This window comes from Pocillopora verrucosa, chromosome 8 (assembly GCF_036669915.1).
Source record: "Pocillopora verrucosa isolate sample1 chromosome 8, ASM3666991v2, whole genome shotgun sequence".
Taxonomy (NCBI): domain Eukaryota; kingdom Metazoa; phylum Cnidaria; class Anthozoa; order Scleractinia; family Pocilloporidae; genus Pocillopora; species Pocillopora verrucosa.
Window position 1 is genome coordinate 16106270 of NC_089319.1, and position 17026 is coordinate 16123295.

The 17026-nt window shown below is 38.6% G+C and overlaps 2 protein-coding genes across 2 annotated transcripts; both read right to left on the reverse strand.

Annotated features, from left to right (window-relative positions):
- Positions 1 to 5651: 5651 nt before the first annotated feature.
- On the reverse strand, positions 5652 to 8149 carry LOC131798361 (ATP-dependent DNA helicase PIF1-like). The gene is made up of 2 exons (XM_066170566.1): positions 7501 to 8149; positions 5652 to 5812 (listed from the first exon to the last, which is right to left on the reverse strand). Exons 1-2 carry the CDS (start codon positions 8147 to 8149, stop codon positions 5781 to 5783), a joined length of 681 nt encoding a protein of 226 aa, XP_066026663.1. The 3' UTR covers positions 5652 to 5780.
- Positions 8150 to 16167: 8018 nt separating this feature from the next.
- On the reverse strand, positions 16168 to 16860 carry LOC131797945 (uncharacterized). The gene has a single exon (XM_059115611.2). The coding sequence runs from the start codon at positions 16858 to 16860 to the stop codon at positions 16168 to 16170; it is 693 nt and encodes a 230-aa protein (XP_058971594.2).
- Between the last annotated feature and the right edge of the window lie 166 nt (positions 16861 to 17026).

Here is a 17026-nt window from a genome sequence, read left to right on the forward strand (position 1 = left end):
TCAATGTTATTTACTTTCTTGGAGCCATGTAATTTAGATTGTGGCGCATGCTTAAATGCCCATCAAAACCTGGGCAACTGTAATGCCTTCTACGCTGATTTCCACAGTTAAAGTTTACAGGGGGGTTGTCTCCATTTATGAATCTCATCTTATCTTCTACTTCAACATCCTCCTCTGTTTTTTGGTTAAATTTAGTAAAGCATCATGTCCGGCTGGAGCAAACAGCATATACAGATAGGGCCTCTCCACTGTTGCCTGGACATCCACATCTTTTCATTTTAAACTCTACCTTCTGCATCAGAGAGATGAATTTCTGGGTCATACATCTCTCTGACACAAAAGAGCATGTGACCATAATTCGAAAGGGTTAAATGGTCATGCCAAATCAGCTAATGCCTCCTCTACTGAAAGCTTGTCAGCCTTTGTTTGATTTTATCATATATTCCCTTATATCCTCACTGATCTTCTTTAGCTCTGCACCAATCTCACTTTCACTGAGCTGTTTATAAAAAGCATCATTTTTATTTGAAGGAGGTCTTTGTTTTCAATTAAGGCTTCTTTCCAAATGTCTTGGAGGGGAATTTTTTTTCTTGCTTGCAAGTGGTATTTCTTCCGCTCTATATCTCCCTGTTCATTTATAGTGAATTTGGTGATCTCTCTTTCTATTACTAGCTCTATCTATTCTATCACTATGTTAAAATTGCCACTCTCTATTCCCTCATGGAAGCTTTGCTTGAGTTGTTTACTTGATTGCATCACAGGCACGGAAATTTCTCCTCCCTTTTGCTTCCTCATAGCTCTGGGTACCCTGAATCCTGGAAAATTAATCAAAACCTTTTGTTACAGGAGGCTAGGGAAATGATGAAAACCCATGTAAGTATTACTATACTCATCATTAACGTGACTTAGACTTTTGTATGTGTTCTTGTCACTTTAAGCCTACTTTTTCTAATGTTTTTCTAATTCATAGTCAAATTAAACAGTAGAAAATGATAATCAGCCATATTGCCAGTACTTCTAAATTCTAAATTCTAAATTTTAACTCCTTAATCTCATCATTCTTTAATTACTAAATCAAATTTCTTTCAATCCAAAGACATAATTTCTTTCGCCAATGATATTGCAGAGAGGTAATATGGTCGGCTTTGTTACAAATGTACCACTTTTTTTTTTTAAGGGCCATCCTCTGAATTGAGATGCACCTCTGATGGTGGCTGAAATCAGGCAATGTCGACTTTTTTTACTTTAAAAAGGCCTTGACTAATCGCTCTCATTTGCCAGATGTCAAATCACTTCCCTTTCTTTTGATATTGTACAATCTGGCTTTTTTTGACCAGTTTGGAGGACCATCGGGCCATCATAGCTGGTCCAACTTTCCTTCTATGTTATCAGCTGAAGTTGTGTGAGATTGCTCCTTAACCTTTAGTGGGGTCGTTTTACCTCTCTCCTTTGCCTCTTCAAAGGTTTCAAAGGACAGGGTATTCACTGGACTTGCCTTGAACTATAAGACTGACGAAGGCTAAGGTGAACAGCACTGTCAGTTTGACATTTTGAACTCTTGTTCTTTTTTTTTTCTCCTTTTCTCATTTCTCTTCATTTTTTATTTTTTTTAAATTTATTTACTCAACTTTAATTACACAGATCTTAATATACAAACTGTAGATAAATTAACAATTAAAATAAATAAAAAGAAAAAATGAAAAAAATTACAAGATCTGAATAATTAGGCCAGTTTATACAGAATACCAGAATTCCTTATAAAAATAAACCCTCAATTAAGAAACATATGTATGTATATATATACATAAAAACTTACAAGTTTTCTCAAATAGTATTAAATATGACAATGTATCACTAATCAATTATTAAAATCTATCCTTATTTGCGTTAAATTTGTTAAGATAAAATTTATTAATACTGTTCTTAAATGATGAGAAATGTTCAATTGTTCTGAAATCTAGTGGTAGGCAATTCTACAGATCTACAATACGATTGAAGAAAGAAAACTTAAAAACATTAGTTCTGAAAGGCCTTTCACCGGTGTAGCTTCACTATTTCTGATGTTATAATTTTACATTTGACTAAATATTGAAATAAATATAACCTTTCAGGCACTTAAAGAAAAACAAAGATCTAATATCTCTCTTCTATATTGTAAAGGGAAAAATTTCCGTTTGACAAGTCTCTTAGGGTAACTTAAGTCAGTTTTGAGGATAAATTTAGTTGCACGTCTTTGTACATGCTCAAGTGCAGTGATCTTTTCTTTAGTGTAAGGTGACCAGATCTGTGGAGCATACTCCAGCTGTGATTGAATAATTGATTTGTATAAAATTATCAATGTTTTCTGATCACATTTATTGGTACAAGTTCTTTTGATCATGCCCAGCATCTTGTTGGCTTTACTGATGATAACGTCAATGTGATTATTCCAAGATAACTTGGTAGAAACATGCACACCAAGGTCTTTCTCAGTTGTAACTGACATAGCTGACCAATTTGGATTTGACAGGTCACTTTGTAGTTGTTAAACATCATTGGTGTTATCAATGATTCTGAAGCATTTTATATCATCTGCATACAGTTGTACAGTGGTGCTTGAGTGTATAGCTTTAGGAGCCATATTCATATTAACAAGACGCCTGTTGAGCGTTCACTCCGGCCATTTTAGGGGTGGATGTTTGGGTGGGGGGGGATTGATTCTTAAACAATGTGTGTATATATGACAATAAACAATGAGCTGTTGGAGTATTATCAGATTTGTGTTGGAATTTGAGGGTTTTTTGTCCTGTTGGGTCTTTAGGGACTTGTAAAAAAGTATTGGGGTGCAGTGGAGGGAAAGGGGGGTGTATCAGCAAGTTTTGAACCTTCGCAAAGGGGTGGGGCATCCCTTCGTTGAGCCCCAGTTGGGGGTGGGTGATGATGGTGTTTTGACTGGAAATTTCTCTCAGAAGGCTGGAATTGCTATTTCAAACAGCTCCCATGTCCCTGGCGCCCCCCCCCCCCCCCCCGCTAAAAATTTGCAGCTGGGGCAGTCACGATGGCCCCACAATAAATTTAACCCTGCTACACTACTGAGTTGTATAGAATACTCTTTACTGCAGATATAAAGAAAAACGTAATGAGACATACATTTACTTAGGGCAGAGTTTTGGGGGGTGGGTCATGGCTGTATCTCCTTTGTTACTTAGGGTAGAGTTTTGGGGGGTAGGTCATGCCAGTAGTCTCTTTTAAATTCTTTTACTGTATTTTAGATATTTTTATTATATATACGACATGTTTAAATAAAGGTTCTTATCTTATCTTATTTTCAGCCATCTTTGGGGGATGGAACACCAAAGTTTTAATGCAACGTGAGGGGGTGGGTCAAGGGTTTTTAAGCAAGCGCCCCTCCCCCTTTTACTATTTTGACCAGTCCCTTAGATTTGGATTTATATCATGAACTGGATGGTATAGATAGCTGGAAAAGGTGAATAACTAAAAGGGTGTCTTTCCTTGCATTTTTCTAATCTGAACAATAGTTTTATTTCATTTTATAAATCTATAAATCTCTTGTAAAACAACAAATAAAACGTGATAACAATTTGGTAAAGCATTAACTGAATACTTTACATTAACCAAGTACTTTGTTATTCAAACATGTTATTAGATGATCTTGTGTCTGTGTTAAGAGAATAAAATCAATACCACTGTTTTAAATCAAGTTACTTAAGCTGTTTAACTTTTTTTTCATTTTATAAATCTATAAATCTCTTGTAAAACAACAAATAAAACGTGATAACAATTTGGTAAAGCATGAACCGAATACTTTACATTAACCAAGTACTTTGTTATTCAAACATGTTATTAGATGATCTTGTGTCTGTGTTAAGAGAATAAATCAAGACCACTGTTCTAAATCAAGTTACTTAAGCTGTTTTAACTTTTTTTTCATTTTATAAATGTATGAATCTCTTGTAAAACAACAAATAAAATGTGATAACAATTTGGTAAGGCATTAACGAAATACTTTACATTAACCAAGTACTTTGATATTCAAACATGTTATTAGATGATCTTGTGTCTGTGTTAAGAGAATAAAATCAAGACCACTGTTCTAAATCAAGTTACTTAAGCTGTTTTAACTTTTTTGGAGTTTGATTCTTCTTCTGGCTCAGGGTGAGTGTCGGTGTCTGCTGGTGCAGCGTGTTCCAATATTTTTCGGTCGAGATCCACTCTCAGAGTGAACTTAGTGTTTAGTAGATTTACTATGTCTTGTTCTGTTGGCTTGGGTTTTGGCTCCTGCCATTTGAAGAGATGCTGTATGACCTGAAAATAAAATAAAATGTTGTGATTGAGGAATGGTTGTTATTAAATGTCATAATCTAGTGACAGTCCGTTTATGGTAGTAAATCATTTTGGTTATTGGAATAACAAGACGACAGTCAAGGGGAAGTACTTCCATAATGGGGGTGCTTATTGGAAGGAGGGTACTAAAAGATGTTATTATGGTTAGAATGCATCATTAGGGATGGAAACTTACACGTAATTTTGACAGCAAGTGGCGAGTGTCTTTAATGATATGTAATGCAATAAAAAATCTAAAATTTGTATTTGCTTTAGATGTTTTGACACTTGTCTGGGCAAGTGGGGGGGGGGGGGGGGAGCTAGCTAATGTCCAACCCCGTGCATTGCAAGTATAGTGTACTATAGTATTAAGAACAAAATCCTAATATGGGGAGATAGAATCATGATTATTAGCCCTGTCAACTGTGTTAGTTGTGTTATAAAGTGTGTTTGTGCAGGGTTTTTAGAAATTTGACAATTATGTAAATTTTTGCAAGTGGTATAAAGTGTATGAGTGGGGGATACCTAATACTGTCGTTTACATAAATAAACAGACACTTACTCCTGTATGTGCCGAAAACCATTGCTTGTTGTTTAGGCGGACCATGCAGTGGTTGCTTAACTGTGTACTTTCCTTTAAGAACATGGTAGAACATGTTGGACATGTTATTGTTGGACTCTCCATGGATGCACTTGGGTCGATCTGTTTCCTGCAGTCAATGCAGGTGTATGTGCAGATAAATTCTTTGATAGCAACAATGAAGGTCTGAAGAGAGATGACATTGGATTTCGGCAGTGGATGCTGTGTTGAGGCTACTGTCATTTCTTCATTTAGTGTTGTAATGACAGTCTCAAAAGTTGATGTGACACTGAGTTGGTTATTGAAGGTGGACAACACCACATTTTGCAGGCTGAGGACATCGCCTTCTTTGAATTGTATGGTTTCTGCTCGTTCTCTCCACAAAACAAGTTCAATGTGCCCAGTATTGTCTGCGAGGAAAATGCTTCTCTTTGACTTGTTGTCGGGGTATGTGCCAACCGAGATTGAATCCCCAATACTTGTTACTTTTGCTTTCAGGTTGATAAATCTGATATTCTCAGTTTCCTTTCTAAGGATCTGGGAGATGTTGAAAGTATGGTCTGTGATCTTGAGTTGTGATGCTGCAGTGGAAACTTTGGTGTTGTTGTCAAGTAGTAGTTCCAGGGAGCTCGAATTGCCAAATGCTTTCTTCACCTTGAATGATTCAAGATCATATGTTACATCCGTTTCAAAGTTGGAGAACAGGTCTGTGTTGAAACAGACAGCTCTGATTGTGGATGATGGGTCTTTATCACATAGATTCAAGGAGAACATAGAACCATTTTTGATTGGTCTTAGTGGGCTTTTGTTGAGGACAGCACATGTGAGCTTCTTTGCACATCGTTGAGGAGAGTTAGGGACAGGTGAAGACTTGATGTCAGCGATAGTGACTGGTTTGCTTAATGACATCTGAAAAATAGGAAAGAAAACAAGATCATTGTCACAGGTAAGTTAGATGATATAGTCTACATAATGTTGCCAGTAGTATCCATTTTAACTCCTGGGTGAAGGACGGCACTATGAGTGTTAGGTGTAGTTGCCCAAGAACTTAACAGCTGGGTAGCACTTGAACCAGGACTGCTTAATCCAAAGTGCAATGTGCTAATTTAACCAGTAGGGCAGAGCCATGCAGTAAAAGCAACAACCCACCTTTTTGGCACTTAAAGGATAGCAGCACCACAAAGGTGCTAAGGGTCCCAATGTTTTGTATTTAACATGAAATATTTCTACAGTATGTCACAATTAAATGGAAGTGTTATATAATCACCATTAGGAATAGACCATATTGATTTGGAGAAGGGTGCTTGTTTTTGCTGCTGTATCATATTTAGCAGGGTGTTTGTTACAACCACTTTAAGTAGTAATAACTTTAAAAATTGCTCAACAATAACATTTTAGATTTGAAGGGAACACTATCAGTTTTTTTTTTTTTGGTTTTTTTTTTTGGGGGGGGGCGGGGGATTTGGGGTTATTGCCTAAACTCTCCCCGGTGGAAAATATAATGGCCTATTCCCAACATATTTATATCATTCTTGAGATTTATAGTATTTTTGTTTGGAACAGCTTTGTTACAATATCAGTTGAGTTCAGTAGTTTCCCCATAATTGGCAATCTAGGCATCGCAGTTGATGTGTATCATTGTAATCTGGTGATTTGGAAAACCAGCTTAAATACAAAATTAAAGTAAAACAGCAATATCGTGGTTTTAATTATGATAAATTATTGTAAGTTACAATTGCAATGATACTTTAACTGCATCATGGTCTGAATAATAAACACTAATTACATCATTGTGGATTATATCAAAAGCTGTTGGCTTCATGTAAATATGGTCCAGAAATAAATGTGGGAGTTTGTACAATTTGTTCATAGTTTAAAGAGTGCATCAAGCATTCAAGTGGCCTATTTTCTTTCTCATTGAAGTAATTTATGTTGAAGTCTCCAAGTACGAGGTCAATAGGATTACTCCTAAGTAGATATTCCATAGAGTTTATATACATTAGAGCTGTGTTGTCTATATAATAGAAGAAAGGAGAGCTGTTGCTGGATAGAAGTATTGGTAGCAACAAATTTTAGTGCATTTACTGAAGGGAAATACTCTTGTTCTGTAATTTCAATGTTATTTTTGGTACAGAGTGCTAAACTTGAGTATTTGTCCGAAATATGATCTTGCCTGTACAGTGCAAAGGGATTCAAGTCATTTCTAATATTGTGGTCTGTGTCTTGAGGAAGAAGTTGTGTTTCTGTCAGAGCTATAAAATCACTACTGAAAATATTTGTATCAAGCTTGATGTCAATACTGTGTTTTCTAAGAGATCGTATATTTAGAAGGGATAAAGTTAAATTTGAGCTATTTTCCTGAATAGTTTGGATTGGTTTATTTGTTTGCTGCATACTTTTTGATGAATTGTTTCGCAATCTTTCATATTCATCATGGACTCTAGAGTCTGCTCTTACATTTTTACTATCTATTTGCCCCAGAATGTAATGTCCTTGTAAGGAAGTTGAACGACTTAATGCAACATAAACTTGTCCATAGTTAAAACTTCTTTGTCTATTCAAGTTAAAACTAGTAACAACTTTATCAAGTGTCAAACCTTGCACTTTGTGCACAGTGCATGCCCATGCCAGTGTGATAGGAAACTGTATCCTTTGTATTTCTGGAGAGGATGGTTTACCTGGCCTGACTTTGATTTTTGTTACAACTGGTTGAATGGGTACTGCTCTGTTTTGTCTAGCAAACACATTTCCACATTTTTGTATTGAAATATTCCCAGCATTATGGTCATCAAATTTTACAAAGATAACTGTTGGTTTTTGATTATCTTGATTAACAATAATTTTTGCAACACTTCCTATCTGACCATTTATAAGTCTATCTGCAATATCGATGCTAGTTGTAAGCATTACTCTTGCACCTTCTTTAATGTGGATTTCAAAATCAAGTCCGCCTGTTTCAGATCTCCCTCTACATAACAACCTATCAATATCTTGTTTTGTGACGTTAGGTGGATACTGATCTACAGCTGTGAGTACAAACAAAGGTTTTGAAATTTGGTCTAGTTGTTTGTTGTTGTGTTCAGAAACAGGGTTATTTTCAGCCCAAATGTGAAGTGCATCTGAAGGGTAATTATCATCTGATGGACTGACTGATCTTGAATTAATGCACTTGACATCTTCAGTGTGAGTACCAGTCCTAATTCTGTTTAATAGCTCAGTAAATGGCTGATCATCTTTTTGTCTCATAATTTCAGTTAGTTCTATCATTGTGAAAACTTGCCATGGATGATACAGATTATGAGTTTCATTTTTGTAGTTTTGAAAAACCAGTTTCCTTCGTATTGGTGGCAGCTGATACAGATCACCTACGGCAATGATACTTATGCCAGCAAACAATTGCAAGTTACCTGTGCCAAAAACTTGTTGTAGTCTTTGATGTATGTGAAGCAAAGTAATGTTCCCAACCATAGAAATTTCATCTATAATAATAAGCTTTAGTTCTGAAAACGACAGTCTTAATTGAGTCTTCTTTTGGTCTGACATTGCAGGTAGATTGTCACTTGTTTGCTGAGGAATTGCCAGAGCTGTATTTATTGTCGTGCCATTGATATTAATAGCAGATACTCCTGTTGGAGCCATTAAAAGCACTGTTGGTAGTTCAGGGTTCTTACAAGCATGTCGAAAAGTTTTAGCTGCAGTGTGATATATTGTTTTTATCAAGTGACTTTTTCCAGCACCTGCACCACCAGTTATAAAGAGATATATTGGTTTAACTTCTTCAGGCTTTAGACTGTTCATATTTTTAATTTTACTTCTGCACCAAGACAGAACTGTGTCATATGCATAACGTTGTGTTTTGTTTAATGATCTTACAGACTGACGCAGAAAGTCATCAGACACATCTGTTGGTTGGTTGTTTACTGTTATTGTGGGAAGTGTACTTTGGTGATCAGATTCATTTCCAGATGAAAGATGTGAAGGCTGCTGTTCATTGAATGATTCTTCTGGAAAAGAGTCATCTGGCATGTCTGAATGCAAATCTGCATTTTCTTGATCATTCATAGAATCGTATGATCGTATGATATTGCCCTGATTGTTCTTCAGTGATTCAAGTGCTTCTGAGACAGCATCAGCATAAGGTTCAAATATTGCTCTAGTGGATTCTACAAAAGCTTGCACTGCAGGTTCATAGAATTTTGATGCATATGTTTGTTCTTTGCCAAGCAAACTATTCTCCTCTCTCCATGGAAAATAGAGCATTATTAAGTGATGGAAATAGTTCTCAGGCTCTTTAATTTTATTTGGTGTATGAAATCTTACAACAGCCCTAGTTTTCCTACATTTCATGACTTCATTGGTATTCATCAACCTAATTTGTGTTGGGAGGACTGCATTAGTATTTAAAGTTTCACTTTGAGATTCAAGCACATTGTCCGTGAGAACATCTGGCTGGGCATCAGCTGTCTCAGAACATTCTTTTTTGTAGTATTTATAATAGTGTGAAGCAAATTCTGCTAAACATAGGTTATCAACAGTAGAAACAGATTTTGGTCTTATGATGTAACGCTCAATTATATTAGACTTGTAGATATCTGTACTGTCTTCGTCTAATGCATCAAGTTCTTGTTGGGTCTTAGCGATGCGTACTCTTTTTTGTGGTAAATCAGTACTGATTTAAACTGTTTTGGGAGATATTTTTCTCAACCAAAGTTCTGGTATACATCTGTATACACATTCTTGTGAACTGACTTCTCTAGAAGAGAGGAAAGCAGCACCAATTTTTCTCAAGCCATCTTTAACATTTAAATTAGCAGTTTTGGCCTCTTTTGCTGCAGTCATGATTGCTTGTGAACATTCAGTTTCAAAGTATGAGCAGACATATGTTACGCACTTGTAGTGATTAAAAACAGGTTGTAAGTCAACATTTGCTTGAAAGCCCTTAATACCAGCAACAAAGTAGTTATTAATAAAACAGCTGTCTATTGGCCGCTTCAGATGCAAATCATAATGAGAATTGCCTGATATAGACAATGCCCAGTAATACTGCTCCTCAGAAATACCTAAAGAACTAAAAATATCTGTTTCAGTTAATTTTGGATCATAATCTGGTTTATTGGGGTTTAGAACATTATCTATTTTTTCTTTGACTAAATTATGAATTTCCTTTCGTCTGGTTAGAGCATTACTTTTGACATCTTCAGGTAGATTATCAGAAAGGGGTTCTGCTACAATTGTACTCTTGGTGAAAAACTGTCCAAAATTGAATCTGCAAGGAATATTCCTGTATTTTCGACATGTTTTAGAGTGGTTGTGGTTTTGATATGTTTCAACCAATTCATGTAATTGAGGGTCGGTTTCTCTATTTGGAATGTATGCGTGGACATGCTTATCAATAAATTCTATGTAATCTTGTTTGTTTTCATGTGTCAGTTTTGGACAGTCTGAAGTCCATATTAGTGCATGTAAGTGAGGAGAGCCTCTCATTTGAAACTCAATACGAAGAGCATAATAAACAATTTTACCAATGGGGTTTGCACTGGTGAGAAGAACCTCTGTGAAAAATGTTTCAACCTTGTACTGAAAATGCTTAGCAGTGATAACAGGATTAAGATTAAGCATAGAACATCTTTCATTATAAAACAAGGCTTCAACTTGTTCATCAGTTAAATTCATTCCTTTTGTCCTAGCAATAATGTGAAAAAGCTCAGACCATCGAAGATCTGTACAAGATAATGTCATAAACCATGATGGAATACCAAGCTGCTTTACCATTGCTACTACTTCATACATGAATTTTTGCCAGTAAGGTGGTGTACCTGGAATTTGTCTTAAAAATAAATAAGCCTGATCTTGACAAATAAGATTTTGCAAACTTTGTGTATTTGATCTTAAATGAGATGCTGTAATAGGCTGTCCGTGAACTTTTGTTAGAGCAATATTAATACTATCTGAAATTTTCTTCTGTTCTATTATGAACTGTGCAAAGAATAGATATTCTGGATTTGTTGCAAATCTGCCGCTACAATGTAACAGTCTTGCATTAAAGTATTTTACTGGTGACAATTTAACCTCTCGTTCAACTTTATAGCCAAATCTTCCTTTAGGAAACAATACTGGAAATGCCAGCTCCTCACATTGTTTGTCACTCATAAAGGACACTGGATGTTTATTTCACCAGGTGCAATATTGTAAACTTCATTTCCTGATGAATTATTACTATTTAGCTCAACAGTTACAGGATAATTGGAAAATTAAACGAGACTTACCTGTAAGTTGAAGTTTGATTGAAATTTTATCCGTCACTGTTGTATCCTCCTAATGCATATACTATGCCTTGGATTTGTACAGATAAGATTTACACACTGATCGACCATCTGCTTCTTCTTTTTTTTTATCTACTTCATATATGAGTACATGAAGCCTGTCTGCACTCAGTACGTCATGTAATACATGACATCCCTCCTTTTCTTGAAGAAAGAAAACAATAGTCCTTAAGACTTAATCAAAACAAAACATGCGAATCTGAAAATTGGACGGAGAGCTGGTAATAACTAATTCGCTTAATTTCAACACGAGATTCACCGGTTCTAAGCAGTCCTTGTATCAAAACAACATTTAACATTTCGAATCAAAGTTCACTGTTTCAAACGAAGTTCAACATTTTAAAACAAAGTCTTTATATCTCCCAGGGAGTCTCCTCTGTCTCTGAGGTCTTCCACCTTTTGGTGTTGCTGGTGGGCTAGGTACTGTTGCTTGATCAACTGCTGCATTCTTACTAGCAGAGGTTGTACCAGATTTGCTTCCTGCACTTGCTTGTGCTAAAGGTGTGAGATGAGTTAGGGGTCTACTGGGAGGTGTTGTAGGCACTACTGGTGTAGATCCACTCATCACTTGATTTGGTACCACGGTAATTTCAGGTGTTGTCGGTACATCGACACTGACAGGTGGTTCTTCCGGATTGTCAGGGCTCACAAACTTCTTGACATGGGATGTATTCCTTAAATACTGCGTTCCACCTGGAGTTTCCACAACAACACTGTTACCGGTCTTGCTAACCACTTGGAATGGTACTGGATTAAATGGCGTGGAAAACTTGTCTCTTTTCTCTTGCCTCACCAGGACTTGATCACCAACTTGAACTTCTGATGGTTTTGCATTCATGGATTTATCAGCTATTACTTTGGTCTTTGCTTTCACTTCGGCATCTCTATCTCGAGTTTCCAGGTCCAAGTGATGGTCGGCATGTAGCTCTGGTAGCTTTCCTCTCATCTTTCTGTTAAACAATAATTCCGCAGGGCTCTTACCGGTTGTCGCGTGATCAATACCTCGGTATTTAGTCACATATCTTCTTAGCTCCTTCACCCAGTCTAATCCTTCGGCTTGGGCAATGCGGATCCTCTTCATCAGCGATGCATTTTGTCTCTCTACCTCCCCGTTGGCTTGAGGCCATTTTGGTGTGGTCTTGGTGTGAACAATTCCATTCTGCTTACAATATTCCCGGAATTCTTCGGAGCGGAATTGTGGACCATTGTCTGACTTTATGGTCAGAGGAAGGCCATGGCGGCTGAAAATCTCTTCCAGGTTGTCAATTACTTTCTCTGTGACGGTTGACATCATGATGGCGTACTCATAATAACGACTGTAGTAGTCCACAACAACAATGATTGAGTGTCCCGAAGGAAGTGGTCCTAGGAGGTCTATAGCTAGGTCTTGCCAAGGACCTTCTGGTAATGTCGTGGATCTCAATGGCTCAGGTGGGTCTGGGCGAGATACCAGTTGACATCCGTGACAGGACTTGCAGAATTTCTCTGCTGCCTTATCCATACGAGGCCACCACACCTTACTTCTTAAATTTTGCTTTGTTCCCACAATTCCTAGGTGTCCTTCATGGGCTAAGCTGATTGCCTGAGCTCTGAGTTTGTTTGGTAACACAATACGGGTACCTCTCAAGACTAGCTGTCCAATCACACACAGTTCTCCTGCGGCTGGTGCATAGTTTTTGCACTTCTCAAATCTGCCAGTTTTGATTGCTTCTCTCAGGACTTTTAATTCTTCATCTGTTGCAGATGCTTCTTCGACTTCTCTCGTGGTTAATGCTTGGGGAGTGGCACTGATAGCTGCGAATCGGATGTACTCTTCTGCCCCATGTGGATGACTCGTCACTTTGTCTTGCTTAAGCAGGCGGGAAAGAGGATCAGCTATATTATTCTGCCCTGGAGTATATACAATTCGGAAGTCGTAGGGTTGTAACCGTATTGTCCACCGTTCGATGCGGGCACAGGGCTTGGAACGTGGCCCGTAGATGACCTCCAACGGTTTGTGGTCAGTTACCAGATCAAATTTCATGCCATAAATGTATGCATGATACCTCTCACATGCCCAAACGAGAGCGAGGGCTTCCTTTTCGGTCTGGGAGTACTTGCGCTCACACTCTGTCAAGCTGCGGCTTGCATAGCAAATTGGCACCCATGCTTCATTTTGGTTCTGTAGTAACACAGCTCCGAGGCCGACTGGACTGGCATCAGCTATTACTTTGGTTGCTGCGCCTTTGTTAAAATATGCAAGTGTTCCTGCGTCAGCCATGCTCTGTTTCAGAATCTTAAAAGCGGTTTTCTGCTCAGGTCCAAAGTGGAATGGAACAGCCTTTCTGGTCAAGCTCCTTAGTGGCTCAGTGATAGTAGCGAAGTGAGGAATAAACCTGCTGCTATAATTGGCCAATCCCAGGAAGCTTCTTACTTCGCTGACGGTGGCAGGTTCCCTTGTTTCTTGCAAGGCTCTGATTCTTTCTTCTGTTGGGCCAATCCCTTTTTCAGAGAGAAGAATTCCCATGAAAATCACTCTGTCCACATTGAATAGGCATTTGTCAGCATTGAGAGTTAAGCCATGCTGCTTGAGGCGTTCCATTGTCTTATATAGGCGTTGGTCATGAGTTGCCTGATCCGGGCCATGTACTATGATGTCGTCAGATATATTATCGACTCCTTCTATTCCAGCTAAAGCTGTGGATATCTCATGTTGGTACTGCTCACTCGCTGAACACACGCCAAATAATAGACGTTTGTACCTGTACAAGCCTTTGTGCGTCACAAAGGTGGTGATCTGTCGTGACTCTGAATTAAGTTCCAATTGGTGGTATCCCCACTTTAAGTCTAACTTGCTAAAGACTTTGGAACCATTCATATTGTGTAGCAGTTCATCTACAGTTGGTATTGGGTATCTGCCACGTACTATGGCCTTGTTCGCTTGTCTCATATCGATGCAGAGTCGTATGTCACCATCTGCCTTTGGTATGATCACTACTGGATTTACCCATGGTGTAGGCCCGTCTACTTCCTCTATAATATCACAATTCAACAACTCTTGAACCTTCTTTTCTACCTTCTCTTGCAGATTGAAAGGAATTCGCCTCAGGGGTTGGGCTACTGGTTTCACTGTTTCGTCTATGTGCAATGTTACTTGCTTGGACTTCAACTTTCCTATCCCACTAAACACTTCAGGGAATTTTTGCTGCAGCGTCTGTTTGCCTTCAGCAATTGTGGCAATGTCAACACCTATTTTCAGCACCCCCAACCTCAATGCGGTGTCTTTGCTTAAGAGTGGTATTCCCTTTCCTTTGATAACCAGGAATTCGGTCTGGACTCTTCCTCTGCCCACTAGTACCTCACATGTGAAGCTACCTTTTACTGGGAGGGGTTTGCTGGATGCATAAGCGTACAATTTTCTGTCAACGGGAGCTGCTTGTGATTTACACTTGATCTTTTTAGCCTTCAGATCTTCCCATGTACATTCATCGATAATGTTATTGGTGGCCCCAGAATCCACCAACATTTCCAATTCTACTCCACCCACAGACAATTTGAGCATATTTGACTGACCTTTATTGGTGACCCTGAATGCATAATCGACTTGCTCCCCATCGGGTTTTTGTTCTTCTTGCACCTGATTGACTCCTGGCTTCTTTGGTTTGGTTTTGCAGACACTAGCAAAGTGACCTTTCTTTTTACATTTTTTACATGTTTGACCTCTGGCAGGGCATTTCGGATCTCCACCAAGGTGACCACTCCACCCACAACGAGGACACTGACTGTCTCTGTTCTTGCTCTCTTTGTTTCTTTGTTGATCTTTTGGTCTCCTAGGTTTTTCATAGACCCTGTGTGCTTCTGTAGTCTGTTCACTCAAGCTAAGCTGAGACATTTGGTGTTCTACACTTTCGCACTGTTCTGCAAGTTCTAATGTGCGTGCGAGAGTAAGTTCATCTCTTTCTTCAAGCAATTTACGTTTGACATAATCTGACCTGCATTTGCATAAAATCGCATCTCTTATCTGATTGTCAAAGTCTGCCCCAAAATTACAGTCTTTCCCTTCTTTTCTCAGTCGGGTTACAAACTGCAAAACAGTCTCACCTGGCTGTTGTTGGAGTCGGTGAAATTTTTGACGCGCAAAAGCGGAGTTAACTTTGGGGAGAAAATAGCCATTCAGTGCTGTTACAGCGGCGGCGTAGTCCGTTGCTTCGCCGGTGTTCGCGAGAGTAGAGAAAATTTCTTGCACATCTTGTCCCGCTAAATGGAGTAGCATAGCTCTTCTTCGTTGTCTGGTTGTTGCATTTGTACCTTCAGTGATAATCAGACCTTTGCCATCGGCAAACAATTCAAAAGATGTGAACCATCGCGTCCAGCGTGGTCCTAACGTGGCAGGTTCCGAGTGACAATCGAACTTAGGAATCCCATTGGAAGCGCCATTTTCGCTCAAAGACATCTTGTGTCTCACAGAATTATCCTCGTCGCCAATGTTGTATCCTCCTAATGCATATACTATGCCTTGGATTCGTACAGATAAGATTTACACACTGATCGACCATCTGCTTCTTCTTTTTTTTTATCTACTTCATATATGAGTACATGAAGCCTGTCTGCACTCAGTACGTCATGTAATACATGACAGTCACCAAGCACTGAGGGATTACGTGAGATAGCATTGCGCCTGCGCGAACTCAGTTTTTAAAGCACTTGCCATGTGTGCAGGGGAAAGAAAACCCTAACCAGCAAAATGGGAGGGCCTTAAAAGGGAGGGCACGTAATCCCTCAGTGCTTGGTGACGGATAGAATTTCAATCAAACTTCAACTTACAGGTAAGTCTCGTTTAATTTTCCAATTCTATTCCGTCACCGCACTGAGGGCTCACGTGAGACTTCAAAGTCCACTGCACACATGAACAGAGTAATGACCAACCAAGCAAGTCATATTGGTCAAAACAGTTTATTAACTTTACTCTTGTAACAAAACGTTAGAAAAGCTATCTGTGTTGATAACAGGCTTGCTATAAAACTTTGCAAAAGTGTCAGATGAGCTCCATCCTGCAACTGATAAGATGTGCTCTAATGGTACAGATTTCAACAAAGCCTTAGATGTTGCGGCAGCCCTAGTACTGTGGGGCTTGAAAAAGTTTACATCAATTCCTGACTTTTGCATTACAGCTTTGACCCATCTACTGATGGTGTCCCGGGAAACTGGTTTAAATGGCTTGTAATGACTAATAAACAATTGTTGTGCACCTCCACGTAGAGAAGAGGTACGATTAAGATATGCCTTCAAGGTAGTGACAACACAAATGTTACGGTTGTCCGGGTAAGCTTCAAACTTAGCAACAGTGGGTTTCGACCCTGGCTTAGACTGTTTAATAGGCCTGGAGATAATAAAAGTCACAGAAGTTTCTGAAACAACCATGTCCTCCAAAGACAAGTAGTGAATTGTCTGCCCCCGTTGAGCTGATACTAATGACATTAAAGTGACTAATTTTAAAGTCAGATCCTTTAGTGAGCAGTCTGTAATAGAGATTGTCTTAAGATAGTTCAGAACCTTGCTCACATCCCATGTCTCAGTATATCTTGGGTTGGAGGGTCTTGCTTCGTAAACTCCTTTTAAGAACCTCTTAACACTCTCTTGTGCTCCAGAAGTCATCCCGTCCACAGGCTTTAAGACACTGGATAGAGCAGACCTTGCAGTGTTGATACCACTGTAACCGATGCCTGACTCAAATAGCTCCACCAAAAAATCTAGTGCCTGGGGGACAGTGGCAGAAACTGGATCAATCTGTTTTTTATGACAATATGTAGTCCATCTTTTG

Excerpts from the sequence above, each read along its gene's own strand:
- LOC131797945 (XM_059115611.2), bottom strand. The coding sequence starts at position 16,860 with ATGACTTCTGGAGCACAAGAGAGTGTTAAGAGGTTCTTAAAAGGAGTT.
- LOC131798361 (XM_066170566.1), bottom strand. The coding sequence starts at position 8,149 with ATGAGACAAAAAGATGATCAGCCATTTACTGAGCTATTAAACAGAATT. Across the intron at positions 5,813-7,500 it reads CACTGTGCACAAAGTGCAAG|ATGTCATTAAGCAAACCAGT; the intron begins GTTTGACACTTG and ends CCTATTTTTCAG.